This window comes from Pezoporus wallicus, unplaced genomic scaffold, assembly GCF_028554395.1.
Source record: "Pezoporus wallicus isolate ANWC-B61680 ecotype Strahan unplaced genomic scaffold, APGP_CSIRO_Pwel_v1 contig_7099, whole genome shotgun sequence".
NCBI classification, from domain to species: Eukaryota; Metazoa; Chordata; class Aves; order Psittaciformes; family Psittacidae; genus Pezoporus; species Pezoporus wallicus.
The window spans coordinates 209,094-228,289 of NW_026634982.1; the positions used below are offsets into that span (position 1 = coordinate 209,094).

The 19,196-nt window shown below is 40.8% G+C and overlaps 1 protein-coding gene across 1 annotated transcript; it reads right to left on the minus strand.

Annotated features, from left to right (window-relative positions):
- Window positions 1-4,599: 4,599 nt before the first annotated feature.
- Window positions 4,600-13,470, minus strand: TMEM106B (transmembrane protein 106B). Its single transcript, XM_057399845.1, has 7 exons — window positions 13,249-13,470; window positions 9,609-9,672; window positions 8,219-8,378; window positions 7,237-7,377; window positions 7,089-7,138; window positions 5,492-5,545; window positions 4,600-4,915 (listed from the first exon to the last, which is right to left on the minus strand). Exons 1-7 carry the CDS (start codon window positions 13,466-13,468, stop codon window positions 4,777-4,779), a joined length of 828 nt encoding a protein of 275 aa, XP_057255828.1. The 5' UTR covers window positions 13,469-13,470; the 3' UTR covers window positions 4,600-4,776.
- Between the last annotated feature and the right edge of the window lie 5,726 nt (window positions 13,471-19,196).

Below are 19,196 nucleotides of genomic sequence, written 5' to 3' on the forward strand. Positions count from 1 at the left end.
AAGCTGTAGGGCAGCAGAATCAACTACTCCAAACTACCCCTCTAGTAATGATGAGAGGTCTCCAGCTAAAAGCATGAAGGTGACTTCTCAAGTAGATGTACACTGGATGTTTTTGCCATACCCAAATTACTGTTTTCAACACATTTTGTGTGGGTTTTGACTTCAGTTTTATTACTTCACACCCCCCCCCCCCCCCCCAAAAAAAAAAGTCTAAATTTTTTTGGCATGATCAGAGCAAACACTAACAAATATTTTGCTGGTTGCAAGTAGTCCATTATTGAAGTTCATTGGTTGCACTTACATTACTTATTCCTCCCTTTCAGAGTTAACAGTAAAACTGGAAGCATTGCATGGGTTGTGGCATTTGTTAGGCAAGTAAAAAAATTAGTTCTTAGATGTATGACTGCTAGTGTTACTTATCTCATAACTTCTGAAGTCCAGTCCAATGGATGTTAAGCTTCATGTAGCTATCCAACCCTGAAACAAGTCATGTGTTTCAGAAGATGCTGTTTGGGAACAGAGAGCCCACTAGAGGTTCAAGGGGTGGGAAGAAAAGCAAAACCACAACTAAATCACCACCGAAAACCAAACAAACGAAAAAGGCCTTAAATGCTGCATAACAACACTATTTTTAAGATTTTCTGAATCTAGATATTCCTCTCATACTCACAGTACTCCAAGCACCCTCATGAAGGAGGCACAGCACTTCGGTCAGATGGTTAAAAGACGCTAACAGTTCAATTCAAGGACTTTAGATTCTGAGCTGAAACGGTTACCTTTATATACCACACACTGAAAAGCCCAGCCATTTCTGCAATATACTGCTATGAAAACATTTATTCACTTTTAGAACTTCAATGACAATCCAGGGCAAAGACAACTAAGGCATGTACTTAAGCCTGCCAACATAAGGCTGCAAAATATAAACACCATAATGTTAGTATCAAGGTCATGCAGACATCAGAAGTGCATTAAAAACTTCAGAGCTATACCACACAAGACACTTGTGCTTGTCTTCACACAAGATTAAGTAATTATCCTCTATCAAGATGAGGAAACAAATCATAAATAAGCTTCCACAGGCTCTTTCCCACACCAGGAATTAAAAAGTGTCAGGTACTATATCTTTTAGTAACAGAGCCTGCCTTTACATCTCTCCAAGTGGTACTTGATGGTTAGATCTTTTGTTTGGTGCCTTTTATTCATTCATTCATATTTAAAGCATCATATTTAAAATGCAAAATCATTTTGTTCTCCAGGGCATGGAGAGTGGCCAGATAACCAACATTTTTACACATTTACGTGTTCAATATTAAGTTACCTTCAGTTATAATTTTGAAGTTTTACAGTTACTCTATACAGAATACATTAAATTTTGGTTTTCAATGGTACCATTACACTGCAACTTCTGGACCACTATTTGAAGATATAAATAACAGAGCTTCCACTTTAAAGTGCAAGGTTTTAGTAGGGGAATTCAAATGAAAAGAATCATACTAGAAATAAATCCCTTGGAACACAACACTACAATGGCAGTATGCATGTATTTGATAGCATTCTAAGGTTACAGGGAAGTTACAAGTGAAATACAAATCACTTCAGAAGTCCTTCAGAAACCATCTTATACACAGGAAAACAAAAAGAAAGTTATGATTTGTCAAGCTGACCTTCTGGAGAGAATCTGTACTTACTGATTTACAGGCAGCTGAAAGGCTTGCCTTTTTAATTTTAAAATCAAGATAAATAGATGCGATATAATTACAGGTCTGTCACTTGGATCTATTCTCATGGCTGATTTACAAAGTTACACAAGTTAATACTGACTTCTGTTACTTCCTTAGCATGTTTCCAAGTTCAGTTACAGAAAAAAATTAAGCCTAAGTTAATTACTCAAAAAGATCCTTACCTGATGAGATGTTATATTAAAAGCAGTTAAATTCAAATACCCGTCTTGTTTGGTTAGTAACATGCTGACACATTTTCAAGGACATACTAGCATATGCAGAACCTTCAGCCTTTGATTCTCCTGTAACTGACTTAATTTGAGGATTCATCAATAAGATCTTTACCTACCCTTTAAGATAAGAGCTCAGTCACATTCAGTATGTCTACCACAAACTAATGGTGTTAAAGTTTATATCCATTAGATATCCCAGATGACAGACATTGATAGTTGTATCTTCCCCTTCCGCCATATACATGGGAAGAGTAACTCATAATTCTTAATTTTAAATTAGCCAATACCAATGATTTAATGCAACATAAGAGTCACAGATTTATGTATTTTGTTCAGCATGTCTGCCAAACTTTCAAAGACCAGTTTGAATCTGAACACTGCATAAATAGTGTAACCTCCCCCCTACCATGCTTGTTCTAGCAGCATTCATTACTGTCACCAAATAATTTATCATTGTGCCATTCCAGTTATTTTGGATCACCTCTTATCCTTTGAAGAAAAAATAGTTGAAAGTCCACCTAAACCTGTTTTCATATTTTCCTATTAAAAAAAACAACTGAACAAACAAAAACAACCCACCAAACCCCCCCAAAAACCACCCGCAAACAAACCCGAACTCTAGGTGTAAATACTTAGGCCAAGAGACAAAAAACAACCCCCAAAACTGTATTACTTACTGGCTATCTTCGGATCTGACATGATCTAAATCAGAATTCTTTCCCTAATCTTCATTATAAGCATATCTTTTTACAGCAGATAACAGAAGAGTTTACCTCTCTGCTTCTAGCCAGTTCCCCACTATCCTGGTCTTTAGTTATCACCTGTATCTTTTCAGATGAACAGAGAAGGTTCTGCGTGCATTTTTATCAGCCACAAGACTGAACCTCATCTATACTCTAGGAAGACTAGAGTCAGCAGTGAACTACTTCCCTTTATGACTATAAGCTGTAATAAGGAATGCTTCCTTTTAAGTATGCAGATTCAACAATAGTTTTCAGAACATAACCACAATAAGTAATCAGAATTGACATTCCAGTTCCACTTCTCCAACAACAAAAGCTGGCATCTTCATGTTATTAACAATTATATGAAACTGACAGGTTGGGTTCCAAAATCTTTAATAGACATTTGGAATAAGTGCTCAAAGGAATTCCAACAGAGGAGGGTTTTTTTGTATGGTTACCTAATTTCTTTTAAATCAAAAATTACGTCATCAAAATTCTCTTCCCCACCCACCCAATTAGGTCCACAAAGGAAAGGCCAGTGAAGAAAAAAAAAGAGTAATAAAGACATGTGCCTTCACTGAAGTACTGAAGCGTAACAGATTGTTAGTTGCAAGAAGTTATTCAGCAGCCTTTTCCCATAGTGTTTACTAATTCATCTTATACAGCTTATTTCCAGGAGATGGGCAACGTAAAAACCACACCACCTACTTAAAAAAAAATTATTCATTACAATGCAACAGTCTCAATAGTACCTTCTTACAGCTGCATCTCATCTGATTTAGAAATAAAACAGTTCTGATCTAGTTAATTAAAAAGTTTTGTACCTGACCCTTACAATAGTCAGTCTTAAGAAGTCAAGCAACTTTGGACCCCATATTTACAATCACCACATTTGATAATAACCCCAGAATTTCTCATTGTGCAAACTATCCTACTGAAATGATTTCATAGCTTTGTTTTAAGTCAGTCTCATGATTACATCAGCATTTACATTTACAGAAAGAATTGCTTTACTCTCCCTTACAGAACTTTGATGTGAATTTTGAGTGCTCTGGAGATTCAGGTGGCTACTGCATTGCCTGCTGAGCTTGTGCACTAAATATGCACACCCAAACATATTAACACTTACAAGTAGCTTAGATACATAGTATATTAAACCAATAAAACTTAGGAAAATTTACAAGCTGCCCAAACCCGTGCTCAAACAGTATGCCCCCTAGTTCCAACTGTACAATCTTGATTTTTAAATCAACAGCTGAAACTCAGAAGTTTACTAAAAATCAAAGTAGAAAGACACTAAGTTTTCACTCATTCATTTACTACAGTCTGGAATTTTTCCTTTGTCGGTAATGACTTTGGGAGGTTGGTTTTTGTTTTGTTTTTAAACTCAACTTTAAATCTAACAACATACATTCTCCTTATAACGTCCCAGAGGTAGCAGGAGGGAATACAAATGAAATGATGCCAGATTCTGGAAGTTGCACATTCAGGTATAGTGTCATCCAAGAGAGCTTTCCTGGCTTTCATGGACTGCATGTCACCTCTAATCATGTATAGCAAAGAAAAAGTAGAACCCCAAAATAAAGAACTATCACCACTGGGTTACTAACAGAAGTCTAACAGTCAGATACCTCAAAGTAATCTTGTTACTTAAGTAGTAATACTGCCAGTTTCAATAGTCAAATATCAAGAACTTAAGTATGAACTTAAAATTTATGAGTATCAATTTTTCTAAAATGCTCATTAGTGACACATTTCACCTAAACACAGACACACACGGTCACTGTAAGTTGATGTACCGCACTGTAAGGAAAGGTCCCAATTCAATTCAAGAATCTGATATTCCCCTTCTCCGTCCCACCACATGACAGAAGTGCTTGCAGTAATAGAAAGCAAACAGAAGGGGAAAACACAACATTTAACAAGTGCATCTATGTACATTTTGCACCTTTTCCCTCCTGGCATCTAAAGTGAACAGGTCATCATGTTCGCTATGCTTCACATGCATATATCCTCCTCTTCAGGTAGTACCAGTCCTACTCAAAGGATCTCTACAAGGATCAGCAGTCATTCCACACTAACCAACAGGTGCTTTTACTGTGGAGGCTGAAGCACATTTAAATATTCTGACTGGCCCAGCTGGTAGGTTGTGTTTCCTCCACAGTCCACATACTGGTATCTCTCCTGGGATGTCTGCTCAGAGTGGCCAAAGTAAGAGGATGTCACTGTCACTCTTTGGAAAAAAAAAAAAAAGAGACAAAAAGAAGAAAGTTTTCTGTAAAAGGCTTGAGTTTCCTCTTTTAATGATCAACATTTTTACATTATTAGGGTTTTTAAGGGAAATGTCTTGGAAAAACATAAGTTTTAAATAAACTTAAAACCAATACTAGCTTACCAGTTTACCACAACAGATTTTGTCCATGTAAGACATTTAGTTCTCCGAGCACAGACTTCCTACCCTTTCCCCTCCTGGAAGATGGTAATGCTTCATGAAGATCTCAGCAACTTTTGAACAGTGGCTGATACTTTGAAATTAGTTTGTGTATCTGAGACCTTAGTACAGCCATGGCTATGGCCAAGCTGCAGAGCAGATACAGTAATAACAACTCTGCCTATTCAAGTGTCTTTACACCACCAGAACCTGTCCAAAGACACAGTTCAGTTTCAATAACTATGAAACTACTACAGCAGAAAGCAAGATGATTTCATTTTCTAAGATGCACAGGTGCCAGGATTGTGTATTTGAGTAATATTTCAATTAGAATTACATGTTTTTTAAAATTGTTTCCAACAAAATTCCCATACTTACTGCATCATCACTACTATGTTATGCACTTTGATATATGCTAAAGTACAGAAGTCACTGCAAAAAAGAAAAACAATTGTTAGATTTGCATCAAGCTTTTACAGGTAATTATCTGAAAAGTAAGAACCGTGTCTTCAACTGGAAATTCTGCTACCTATGTATATAGAGACTACAGAGTTGCTAGCAATGACAACAAAAACACTTGTTGAAAAACACTGCCACTGACTGTATGTTCACCTAGGTTTACTTTTATATACATAGTGTTGCTTTCACATGATCTGTTTTCCCATGTGTTTGCTTACATGTAATGCTTGCCAGCACAAGTGTCCTGTGAAACATAGTTCACTCCACCTTTCAGAATCTAACTGAAGTTAACCTGAACATGCTTTAATCCAAAATACAGACAACTTGTGACATAATAGAAAGACAGCTCATATCCAACAGCACATACGAGCTGATAAGCAGAGGTACAGCACCAACACACTTTTTTTCCAAGCAGGTTGATTTCCCAATACTCTGATTTAAAAAAAAAAAAACAGAACCAAAACCCCACAACCTAAACCCACAAACCAAAAAACCAAAATGAAAAATCCCAACCCCAAAACACACCACAGCACAAACCAGAATACAGTAGCCAGGAAATTACACTGAAGTTGAACTCCACGTTGAGCCGGCTCTCCAAAATAAATGTGTGGAAATGCCTTGTATGGTGCTGATTTCGTCATACAGGTCTGCTGAATCCACATGATTGTATGCAGATACTTCAGGACTCCAAGATTTCCTGTATTCAACCTAAGCCGATTTTATGGGACATGTACGCTCCAGAATCCAAACAACTCACTAGTTAATGCCTAACTAAGACCTAAATCGACTAGCTGGGGAAACACTGAAGTGTGATACTGTACAATCTCTCATGCTACAACCCACAATACTAATACTCCCTGTGTTAGAAAGATTATACCACAGCAATCACTGTTAAGGTTAATATTTTTGTGTGGAGAAAAAACCCAAACACAGTGAAAAATACAAAACCCCACTAAGACCAGGTCAAGCTGCATCAGTTGGGTGTTCAAAGTAAGGAAGCTCACTTGCTGTCTCCAGGGCAGACTACTGGCACTGACACATGACAGTTTCTCTGCTTCTATTCCAAGAATTCACCATCCACATCTGAGCTGAACCAGCAAGCACATCATTATTCCACACTACTAACAAGGCTGCAGCTATAACACAAGAGCCTGAAATCCATTCAATGCAGGTCATAGGCAGAACAGCTCTTGCCTGTTTGCACCTCTCTACATATCCAAGTCACTCAGGTTTTCCTAAGGTTAGTCACCTTTCAGGCAGAAGCTGCAGCTAGTGTTGGGAACAGACTCTCAACAGCATTACTGAAATTAAGGCCACAGTATTGACCATGATAAATTTAAATGCATTGTTGCATCAAAAGCATGTTTTAACTATTTTTCAACTACTAAGAAACTCACACAAAGAAAATGACACAGCTCTATGAATATATTTCTGCTGACTTCAAAAAAAAATTTGGTTTATCACCACTGTAATTTTTAATCAGACCCATGTGATATTTAGAGGCGAGTACACTTACAACATATAGCTCATTTCATCTTGTATAACTGTGGGCACCATATAGTCAATCTAAAAAGAAAAGAACAAAAAAAGCAACAAAAGCACAATGAGTTTATTTATATATGAAGATTAACATGTACTTAACTTTGAAAGCCTATCCTATTTACCTGTTTCATATCCAGAGGACCAATGTTGGTGATGTTGTTTAGCCGTGCTTTGCCAATAACTGTTTTTGAAAACTGAACTTGAGCTGTGATATTCGCCACTTCAACAGAATAATAGTTGTTATTTGTTATATTTAGTGTGCTCTGAAAAACAAGCAAAACAAATATAAAACACTAACAGCTATCCATTCTGTGTCTCTTGATGAGCACACATTTTGAAGTTTGTGCTTGAGACAGTAATACCTGAAATTGTGCAAGTATATTCCTACCTTCTAGGACTGGGGGTTGGAGGCAGAGGGGAACACGATGACACAGGACATAATCACTTGACCTCTTTCTGGTTTTTCTTTTGTGAATATCTTGAGCTGCACAAACTTCTGTACAACTTTCCTGGTGACTACCCTCCACTGCAAAGAACACACTTCTTCCAATCCTCAACTACTGCTTTCGGGAAATTTAGCTATCACAGGACCATCTTCTCCCATGGCTGCCTTGCTTTATTTAGCATGAGGAAGTCTACCAAATGTCTTTAGGTTTTCTGTATTGACTGCATTACCAAGAAGTCAAGCAACATATAGAAAAAATTACTTTAAAGTTTTAAGGTGAATAAAAAAGTAATTTTCCCTCAAAACCAGTTTTGACAGAAGCACAGTACCTGGACAGCACTTAATAACATCCCCACATACACACATTAAATTTCACTCATATTCCAAAAATAATTCAGAGAACTTCAAATTCACTGTTCCCATGAAAATAGAAGACCCAGTGGTAGCTTGCAACTCAGCTCTATTAGCTATAGCTGCAGGAGCCAGCCACAGCAGGTCCAGTTACATTCTTTCAGCTGGTCATTATATCTGCTTGTATTTCTTAAGTACTAACTAGGCTTACCAGCTAGACCACAATTTTTTTGCATATTACACTGTTGCAGTAGTATTTCTTGTCGCACTTGCCCATTACAAACATCCAAACAGACAGCTAGACTTACCGTGATATTGAGATATATTATACGACTACTCCGCTCATAACTGACGTAAACTGACTTCACACCAATGTATTCAACGTCAATTGAGCGAGGAAACAAGAAGAATACAGCCAGCCCAGAAAGTAGTAAACATACAATTACAGACGCAGTCACATAGAGCTTTCTAGAGGGAAAAAAGAACACATTTCCGAGTCAAAAGCATATTAAACAATAATGTCATTTTCTTTTCTTTTAAGCGATAGATTGAATTAGTTATATTGACCAGTCATGCTCCCTATCTCTAACTTCCACTAGTGCTCAAGAGGGAAAAAAAAACATTATGCTGCACTTCACGTCTATGTCCGAGATACTCCTTTTGCATATACATCAGGAATCAAGTTTGAAAACTTGTGGTTATCCCAACATTTGTAACTTGGAGGAAAACAGAAGAGGTAAATATTTATGTACTTTGAAACATAAGCACTTCCTCTTAAAATCTGTTTATAGCAGAACTGTTGCCATTCTGCAGGACTCTTACGAATAAAGCTCTTATACATCTTATATGCAATTCTTTGACATATAAGACTGTCAGGAAAATGTCAGACTCCTGCTAAGGAACAGGAAATTCATAATTAACCTAGTGTTAAAGGTGTGTTTGTGTAATAAGAAAATACATAGGCAAAAGACTCCACTGCAGCTCCAGTTTTCACAAAATTAGAGCACTACAAGCAACAGGTCTCAAATTTGTACAAGTAGAGCATCAGATATATTATCCACGACAGTATTACAAGTTACTGGCAATCATTTCTGTTTACTACAGAAACATACAAATATTAAAGGTAAAAAAAACCCAAACAAATAGAAAGTATCAGAACAAGAAGCCCTGAGCACTTCAATGAAACCTTTAAGTAGAGCCTAGTAAAAAAATATTAAATATGCTGTAATAGAATGATGATTTTTTTTTTATTTTGTTAGCTGCTCAGAGCTTTACAAATTAATTTCCAGGTGACTTATTCTGTAGTTATCAAGGAAGTTATCAATTTACTCAAGACTTTTAACACTGAAGATGTATCTGCTCAGATAATTAAGATGCTACAAAGACTGAATACTTACCTACTGTAAACATTCAGATAAGTATTTACATGAAGAGATCATACAGCATACTTAGCTTTGTAAGACACACTCATGGGAGTATGCACACCAGTAGTATGCATACCTGTTAATAAATAACTCTCCAAGGGTTAGAAGTTAAGGTTGATAGTACTCACAAGCAGGGTTCTTTCAGTACTGCAGGCAAATAAACATTCCAATGATTTTTGCTTGATTCTTCTTATCACTCTTTTTTTAATTTGCTGAATTTTAACTAGAAGAATTAAACTGTAGATTCATGTATCACAACTAACTATTGACTTACGTTCTCCTTGGCCTCAGTCTCTGATCACTATATGGAATTAATGCTACCAGCTGATTTTCCTGTCCTGGAAACAAAAACACTCTTTCAGAATTTAAACAAGCAAAGAACAAATGTTGTTGCAGCTACTTCAGAGTGCTCATTAGGACTTAATGGCACCAAAGAGTAAACATTAAAGATAAATATTTACATTCCAAAAAATGACCCAAGTAGAATACTACTGTATTATGTCACTTTCCAAAACAGAGCATGGCTTACACAAGAAGGAAGAAAAAAAACCCCAAGCCCACAAAGACCAAAACTGCAACAAATTCTGCCCCTGTGCTGCATACATGCACAGGAGGCAGCACGTCTCTGGCACCACTTCCTCAAGAGGAACAGCTTCCAGCTCTCTCTGCCATACCATATAAAGTCATAGGACAAAACACAAGCTCAGGCAGTAGGAACAGATCTAGAAGGCACTCTGCATGTACTTTTCTGAAAAGCAGAGGTCAAGTTTGTTTAAAAGAAAGAAGTATCAATTTGGGTGACTTTGGTAACACAAGCAATACATACACTGCATTCTGGAAATCACTGGTATACAGCCATTTCTCATGGGACTGAGCTGCAGCACCCTGGAAGTCAAAAAAGGATCTAAAAGTATCTACTGGAATTTGTCCAAGCAACTAGGTACTTCATAAGACAGCATTTTTAAGAGGGGGCTATCTCAATAGCAGAAATTAAGAACAGAAGCACAGATGAGTTGTTGAAAATACATGGACTACATCTGCCTGTATAGCTTTTTTCTATCTGTTGTACAAGAACATGGAACCGAGATTCATCCATTGAAGAAGAAAGGCCTCAACAAAAAGGTTTGCGACTGATCCTGTTCAACATCCTTGTCAGCGACATGACAGTGGGATTGAATGCATCAGCAAGTTTGCCAATGACACCAAGCTGTGTGGTTCAGTTGATACTCTGAAGGGAAGGAATGCCATCCACAGGGACCTTGACACGCTTGTGAGGTGGGATGATGCCAACCTTATAAAGTGCAAGAAAACAAAGTGCAAGGTCCTCCATCTGGGTTGGAGCAATCCCACGCACAGCTACAGGCTGGGCAGAGAAGAGATGCAGAGCAGCCCTGCAGAGAAGGGCTTAGGGGTGTTGTTTGACAAGAAACTGAACATGATCCGGCTTCAGTGTGCACTTGCAGCCCAGAAAGCCACCATATCCTGGGCTGCATCAAAAGGAGCGTGACCAGCAGGTCGAAGGAGGTGATCCTGCCCCTCTACTCTGCTCTTGTGAGACCCCACTTGGAGTACTGTGTACATTTCTGGCATCCTAAAAATAAGAAGGAAATGGAGATGTTGGAGCAAGTTCAGAGGTGGACCACGAGGATGATGAGAGGGGCTCCCAGCCCCTTTATACAAAGGCAGGCTGAGAAAGTTGGGGTTGTTCAGCCTGGAGAAGAGAAGGCTGCATGGAGTCCTCACAGCAGCCTTCCATCATCTGAAGGGGGTCTACAAGGGCCCAGGGAGAGACTTTCCATCAGGGCCTGTAGCAACAGGACAAGCGGTTTAAACTTAAACAGGGTGGTCAGGCACTAGAACAGGTTGCCCAAAGTAGTAAATGCTCCATTCCTGGCAGGGCTCAAGGCCAGGTTAGACAGCACCTTGGGCAACATGGTCTAGTGGGAGGTGACCCTGCCCATGGCAGGGGGACTGGAACTAGATGTCCTTTCCAACCCAAACCATTCTGTGATTCTAAAACCAAGTCATACTTGCATTTTTTAAGCCAAATACAGCATTTGACCGCATTATCACTTAGCTAATCAACCACTTTCAAGTGATTCCATACTGAATCACTAAGCTGAGCAAAGCATGCTAAGTCAGTAGTAGTATGTAATATCAACCTTCTAAAAAGCCACTACCAATTTAAAAAAGATTTTCATCTCAGCTTCAACAAAGCATCTTCAAGCTTTGAATAAGACTGCACACTCCCACTCACATAGTCTGTCATGGTGAAAACCTAAAGCTGTCCAAGTAACAGAACAAGGCAGCCTCATCTCAGGTGTTAGTCTTCCTTACTAGTCATGCAGCAAATTTAATTTTCCTCTCTCCAAAAAATCCAAATATTTTTTTCATAAAATATGAGGAATAATTAAAAAGACAGCCCTGTCTGCTCTAATAATTCATTTAAAGGTCTAACTTTAACCACATTTTTTCATTAGAATGTACAGGCAACATGCATTTTTAATAGTTACTGAAAAATATTTGATATTATCTCACATTTGTTTAGGTATTACATTCAAGAATCCTACAGTCAAAGAAATAAGCTTCTGAACACAGGAATCCTGCTATTACTGCATTTTAGTTAGCACTATTTTGAGTATGATTGCTATTGATACTAAGTATTTTACGTTAGAAAGCTAATAGAACAAACTTCCTTCTCTACAGTCTTTCAGTTATAATCTTTAGTTGTTAGTTTTTTCACATTTCAAATTTGCCAAATTCAGAGGTACTCAAAGAATGAATGCATGATAGTATGAATTTTAACAGCTAAACTACAAGCCCCTTATGGTATTTACAACTGTTTAAATATCATGTGCTTGCTGGCACTTATTCACACACAAGACAGAAGTATTTGTGAACTATACCAGAATCTGACTTGACTGAAGCACATGTACAAGGACAACATGGCACAGTCAATTTTCCTAAGCTACTGGTCAAAAATCAGTTCTGAGAGCTTTTACACTGAATAATCTATTTCAGGTAGGAGTTCTGCCAAAAGCAAAGCAGCTCCACGCATGAAACCTTCTCATCAGTTCTTTCTTGCCATCAAAGGGAAGATCTTACAGCTGAAGCAGGCTGGCACATGTAGAGTGCCTCGCCACACTACATTTGCCACTCTCCTTTTGCCCAGTTCAGCTATCCTGCTTTCAATGGTGTCTTCCTAAATAGCTGTTCTGGTGGCTTACTGTATAGAAGAGAAGCACAAATAAAGCAGAACATATTTTATTAACAGGAAAAGCAAAGGATGAGGGCAGCTGGGAAACAAAACAGGCATGAAGACTAATACTGTGCAGCCTACTACCTCCCAGGGCCACCAGAGATCCTTTGTATTTTCAACACCCAGCTGGGGTCCTTTGCCTAGCAGGGACAGACAGGACCAAGTGAGTAAAGGAAATTGACGGGCCCTGGCAGCAGTGAGGGCAAGAAAATTCACTATAAATGAGGGAAATGGTGTTGTAGCACAGGCCTTCTTTTAACTCTCTGCATTTGCAGCTATTTTTGCAGAATTATAAATTGATTCAAATAGCTTAAAATAGGCAGTTAAAAAAAAGATGTAATAAAAGTCACAAAAATCAAGGTTTCCAAATTCAACTTGCAAGAGCTAGGGTTACACGCAAATTAAAAGCTGAGAAGCAAAGAACACACCAGCATTGTACAGACAAAGGAAAACCCAACAAGTAACAGCCAAAGCTGATTCAATTTCTTTTGTTCATTTAGTGCAATCATAACAAAATGCTTAAGAGCTACAAAGGCAAAAAGATGAAAAACATCATTTTAAGTAGGAGAGTAATTTGTTGTGGATTATTACAGTTTCAATAGCACATGGTTATGAAGTAATGTATAGGTTACAAAAAGAAATAAAGAAAACTCACCTCGTGGAATTCTTCCTGTTCCCTGGCAAGTTGGGCAAGTAACACTGTCTCTTCCTGTAAATTCCACATAGGGAAACTGCGACACATCTCCACATCTGCTGTCTTCGTTGTGTGATTCTGAGTTAACTAATCCATTCCTCATACTATCAGACACTGCGGTTCCATTGCAGCTATCTTCCTTGCATGTGTGCATAGGCAAGTGAGAAAGTGATTTTCCCATATCTAAAATAAAACCCAGAAGAAAGTTTTCAGGAAGAACAAACTTGGCTTGCACTTATTCCTCTGCATTAGGTAACTGTCAGTCAATGGCCATCACTTCAACAAGACTCCTGTTGCCCTCTGTTCAGACTCCTTAAGACCTGCAAATTGCTAAGGCCCTGTCAAGCTGGAGTCAACCCCAAGTTGCAAGAACCTTAACTAACTGGGAGATTTGCTCAGATACTTCAATATGTACAGGTTGGAGAGAGGTCAACAAGAGGCATTTAAGTTAGAACAGTACAATGGTGGCAAAGGTTGCAACAGTCTAGCTGTGCTTTTCAAAGGATTGTTATTGTACAGACTTTCACAATATACAATCTTTGTATAAAAAAAAAAAAAGATTTCAAGACACAGCTGTAGAAAGCAAGTTTGCAATTTTCAGTGGATTCTACACACACTACCCAAGTCAAATGAGCTTTTCAAGCTGGACTCGTCTTCAGAACATGGCATCAGCTACTAGTTTCCAAGCTAGAAATACAGATCTTCAGGTGTTTGAAGTGATGATCCCTTTAACCTAAATGAGGACTGATACAGGACAGTCAAGGGATAAATGGGAATTATTTTAACACAGCTGCTGGCAATGTGCTGCCATTCTAAAGGCTTCTTAAAAAAAAGAACAAAACGAAAAAAAACCAAAACAGTATTAACCACAAAAGCATTTTTGCAACCTACATAAATTTTCAAGTATTCTCCTTACTGTAGTTTTTCAGCCATGACATTGAAGCTACCTTAAAACACAGAACACATGAAACTAAAGGCTGTAATCAAGTGATGCAAGTAGAAACCCTTCTAATTTTTCTAAATTGCAACAGGTGGAAAATAAATTCAAAGTTGATAAAAATAAAGCAGCAGCAATCAGGTCTCCTGTTTATCCCCAGAACCCATTTTAACTTAACACCCAGCCGCTCCATTCACCCACATCTTGGGGAATAGGATGATTTAAAAAGAGTATGCAAAACTTTTTTTTTTCATTGTAACTGGCATTTTTAGAGCAGCTGCTAGCTATTATCATGCTGGTTCATCAAGAAAGGAAGTCCTAAGTGGAAGACCAAAAGAGCAAAACAAGACAGAATATTTTAAACCAACCACTCAAGATAGAACAGAAAGATCTCAGGTACAGTGACGGTAACACAAGTACAACAATAATTCATTATATTGCCACAAAGGCTAGGTGAATCTAAGACAGGAAAAGTAAGGAAAAAATGCCAACAAGTCACAGTTACTGTTCCAGCAAACATGCAGCATTATTTTCTTAATATAAGTTATGAAACACTTACAAGAAGAAAAACTATTTGTCCTTATGCCTCTACAGCACTTTTTAAACATCTTAAGGTCAGGAGCCATTCAGTAACAGAAATGGTTGAACTGAAAACTATAGTTATTGAGCTACTGAAAAACATTTTCTGAAAGGCTGTTGACAGCATTGACAATTATTCCACATGGGGTTTCTGCTTACTGTTCTCCTTGTAGCTGACCTACAGCCTTTAAGCTATGAAACTTTGACTCTTGCAGCTTAGGCAATAGCTGTCACAGTTATATCTCTGAAAGCTTAGGGATCAATCCCCAGTCCTGTTGAGCTACAACTGTATTCACCTTACCTGCTCTACTGATATGCTCAGGCTATGCCTACATTAACAACTATATACAGAAAAAGCAGCAACTCTGTAGAAGTAAGTCCTTTACTGTGAGGGTAGTGAGGCACTGGCACAGGCTGCCCAAAGAAGCAGTAAATGCTCCATCCTTGACAGTGTTCAAGGCCAGGCTGGACATGGCCTTGGGCAACATGGTCTAGTGCGAGGTGTCCCCTGCCCATAGCAAGGGGGTTGGAACTAGCTGATCTTAAGGTCCTGTCCAACCCTAACCATTCTATGATTCTATGAATACTGAGGATTCAACATCCACACTGTATTTCATACTAGCTCTTGTCTATACCCTTGTCTATAACTGACAACACCCACTCATAATTGAAGTGCACCTTCTAGTTTTAGGCTCTTCCAAAAGGGTAAGAGCTTGCACTCTCCCAGATCACACTGGGATGTCAACGAAAATGCAGCAAGCAAGGATGACTAGGAACTCATTTCAAGAGTACAGCCTTTATTTGAATTAAAATACTAATACAAGTATAGCCTCCAATATCAACTGTACCTGACCTTCAGTAATTAGAATAGTGCTGTTCTACTGCCAGAAACTTAGGAGAAACATCTCAATTCACAAATAGAACTATTTAGCCACCTTCAAGTGAAAGGTGTTCCTCCAACATGCTTCCCCTCCCAATCAAGCACTAAACCTTATTACAGATTACCAAATCTCAAGAACACTTTGCTCTTTTATCCAGCACTTAAGTACTGAACAGTAAGAGCTCTAATATATCTGCTTTGTACGTGACAACTTCTATGCTGTCACGAGTCGCAAACTGCAACCATCTTCTCCCCACCAGCTGCGTCTCAATCACGAACCTCACCAGCTCCTCCAATACAAAGGACGCAGCAGGGTAAGGCAATGACTTAGCAGCCACAAACTTGCTCGGGGGTGGGGGGGGGGGGGAGGCACGTCCAGCGCTGCCATTCAAGACCCGTTCAGGCCCCGGTCCCCGGCCGGCTCGGTAAGGCTGGCGCTGCCAAGAATACAGGAGTCAGCAACCCCCGGAGATGTACGGGCTCCCTCGCATGCCCAGCCGAAGCGACGGCCGCTTTCGCAAATACGGCAAAGTTTTCACCGGCGGGTGTGGAACAAGGCCCGGCAAGCTCGGCGCCGCTACCGGTGCCCCGGACGGGCCATGCTCCGGCAGGCGGGTGGCGGTCTCGGGGCAGAGAAATGAAGGCAGCCTCCCGCGAGCGCGATCAGGCCCCGCTGAAGCCCACAGACCTCCGCGACAGCGGCCCTCACCCGGCTCCCGGCTCGGCTAGGGCTTTACAGCCACAGGCCGCACTCGACCCGGCTCTCAGCCCAGGCCCCCCACCCGCCGCCGCCGCCTTCCCCACCTGCAGCGCAGGTGCTGGCGGCCAGCCGAGCACCGGGAAACGACGAGACTGAAAGCCTCCGGTACGACACCGCAGCCTTGATGTTAAAGGCCCGGATCCGCGGGGTGCGCAGGCGCAGGGCAGAAGGCGGTCCCGCGCCAGCCGCGTCCCGCCGCTGCCGGCAGTGGGCGGGGTTGGGTCCCGCTGTATGCGGTACGGGGTTCTCGCTGTTCCCCTGTCCCGCTTGCTTGCGCCGCGTCCGCTGTGCTGAAGCGGGTATGGCACAGAAGCAGTGTGCGAGCGGGAGGCCGTGCCCAGGGTGAGGGGTTTGGGGTGCTCCCCGGCCCCAGGGGGTAAGGGAGGGGAAATCAGGTGGCGGCGCAGCTCCTGCCCGCAGCTAAGGCCGGGGGGCACGCAGCGGGTTCATTCACTAAGTTCCGCTGTCCGCAGCTTTTCTCTCCGCTGCCCGCTGGTATGAGCTCTCCCGCCCCTGCACATCAGCTCCGCGTTGCGGTAGTCACAGGGGAAGAAGCGGGGTTTTCTTTCCGCAACTGAGTTTGTTCGTGGTACCGCCTAACCACCATGAGTTACGTTCTGTTCCCTGTTTGATAGCTCAGGAGGATGTAACTCGTCACACTGCTGCCGGGGAAACTAGCTGCTCGAGGGAAGCTATGGCAGGTCAGTAAAGAAGGTGTAGGAAGTGAGGCACAGTACCACTAAAATCCTGTTTTATAACTCTTGAGTTTTATATCTCATCCCCTCCTAAAGGCGGCCTACAAGAAATCTGGAGAGGGGTTTTTTACAAGGGCACATAGTGACAGGACAAAGGGGAATGGCTTTAAACTGACAAAGGATAGGTTCAGATTAGATATTTGGAAGAAATTTCTTATTATGAGGGTAGTGAGGCAGTGGAACAGTCTGCCCAGAAATGCTGTGGCTGCCCCATCCCTGGCAATGCTCAAGGCCATGTTGGACGGAGCTTTGAGCAACCTGGGCTAGTGGAAGGTGTCCCTGCCCATGGCAGGTTGGGTGGAACTAGATGATCTTTAACATCCCTTCCAACCCAAACGATTTTGTGATTCTGTGATTCTATGCCAAGTTATATAAGTCTGCTTGTACAGCTGGTGGTTATTCAGGGCACAGGAAAGTGCGATGTCTGCTGAGCAATTTGCCAGGGCAAAATGAAGTGCACTGGAAGCGTATGACTTGGAATTGTTGCTCTTCGTGTACCTGCCTCCGGTCTGTGGAAACCACTGCTCAGAGGGATGGCAACACAGGAGACTGCTCCTTTGTGGGGATGTGGGTGCACCAAAGGGTGGAGAACTGCACAGAGGGGACACAGCTCAGATGAAGGAGGCTGGGGACCAGGGCAAACTACCTGGTTGGAGAGCCTCATCCCAGCTGCAGAAATGAATCAGGAATGAAACCCTGTGGTTCACTCTACATATCAAAGAGCAAGCACAGGGGCAGGGCTTGAGGAAAGGAGAAGTAAGTGAGATCCCTACGGCAGTTTGGAGGGATCACGAGGCTGGGGCAGCGTGCCCGGCTGCTCATGAGGCTGGGAGGAGACAGGCTGCCTCCAGCAGCCACCCAGAGCTGGTGCAGAGGTGAGATCACCTGCAGTACAGCCCTGCCAGCAGCATGCCCAGCACCTGGCTGCAGGTCGAGCAAGTGATCAGCATGGAAAATAACCTTCCCCCGTGAAAACATATGCTCAGAGGAAAAAGGCATCTGAGAAAAAGGCACATATCTTTACCAGCACATTTATTCCCTTTATCCTTGGAACTTTTTGGTGTTTTCTGGGAGTTTAAGAAGTCTTGGCTAGCAATAGTCCCTAGCCTTCATTATGCAGTTCAAGTCCTGTATGTTGCTCACTGGCTGCTTTACTCCTCTAGTCAGGCATGAGCAAGCTCCTGGCAGTATCGGCAAAAGCTGGCATGTACCTTCTCCCTCTGGTAGACCTTCATATGAATCTTCAGCTCATCACTGTGCAAGGTTCCTAAGGTGCCTATACAAAGCTCTCAGTGCAGCAAGATTGACCACAGTACTGTGTGGGATCCTAACTATAAAACGGTGTGTGTAAGATACCTTGAACAGATTCTTGGCACGCTCAGGACCTGTGTGGAATTTGTATGTTGCTTTAGAATACTATCAAATATCACATGATGTGAATTCTGTAGTCTCAGGCCTGGCTATTAGTTTCACTAGCTGTTGTTTTTGGTTCTTCCTCAGCTTTATATTGATCAAAGGAGCACAAAGCACAGTGTAAAAAATTGTCATAGCTTTCAGATAATCCAAACAGAAAGGGAGAACACTAAGTCTTTGCCTTTTACATTGTTTTAAATAATGGCAGCTAGGCACATTGACCTGGATCAGCACACAACTGAGGACATGCCCAAAAAGGTTCTAGCAAAAAGAGTTTTGGAACAGCTTTGTGAGTTCACGCTGAGTTCTGGCAACTCAAAGTTACTCAGTCTGACAAATTCTCTCAATGCAGATCTGTTCAATTGAAATATTCCTAGCATAGAGATTTTGATTAAATTAGAATCATGCAGCAGTTTTTATCCAATACTTCTAGCCTTCAAACTAATCTATAAGGCCCTGTGCAGATAAGGATTTTACAAGGTTACCAGAGAGTATTTCCCTTGCCATGATAGAAGCAACGATTGAAATCACGATGAGCTTCAGAGATAGTTCTGTGTTACTGTAATCAAAATAGGTGTTTCCTAT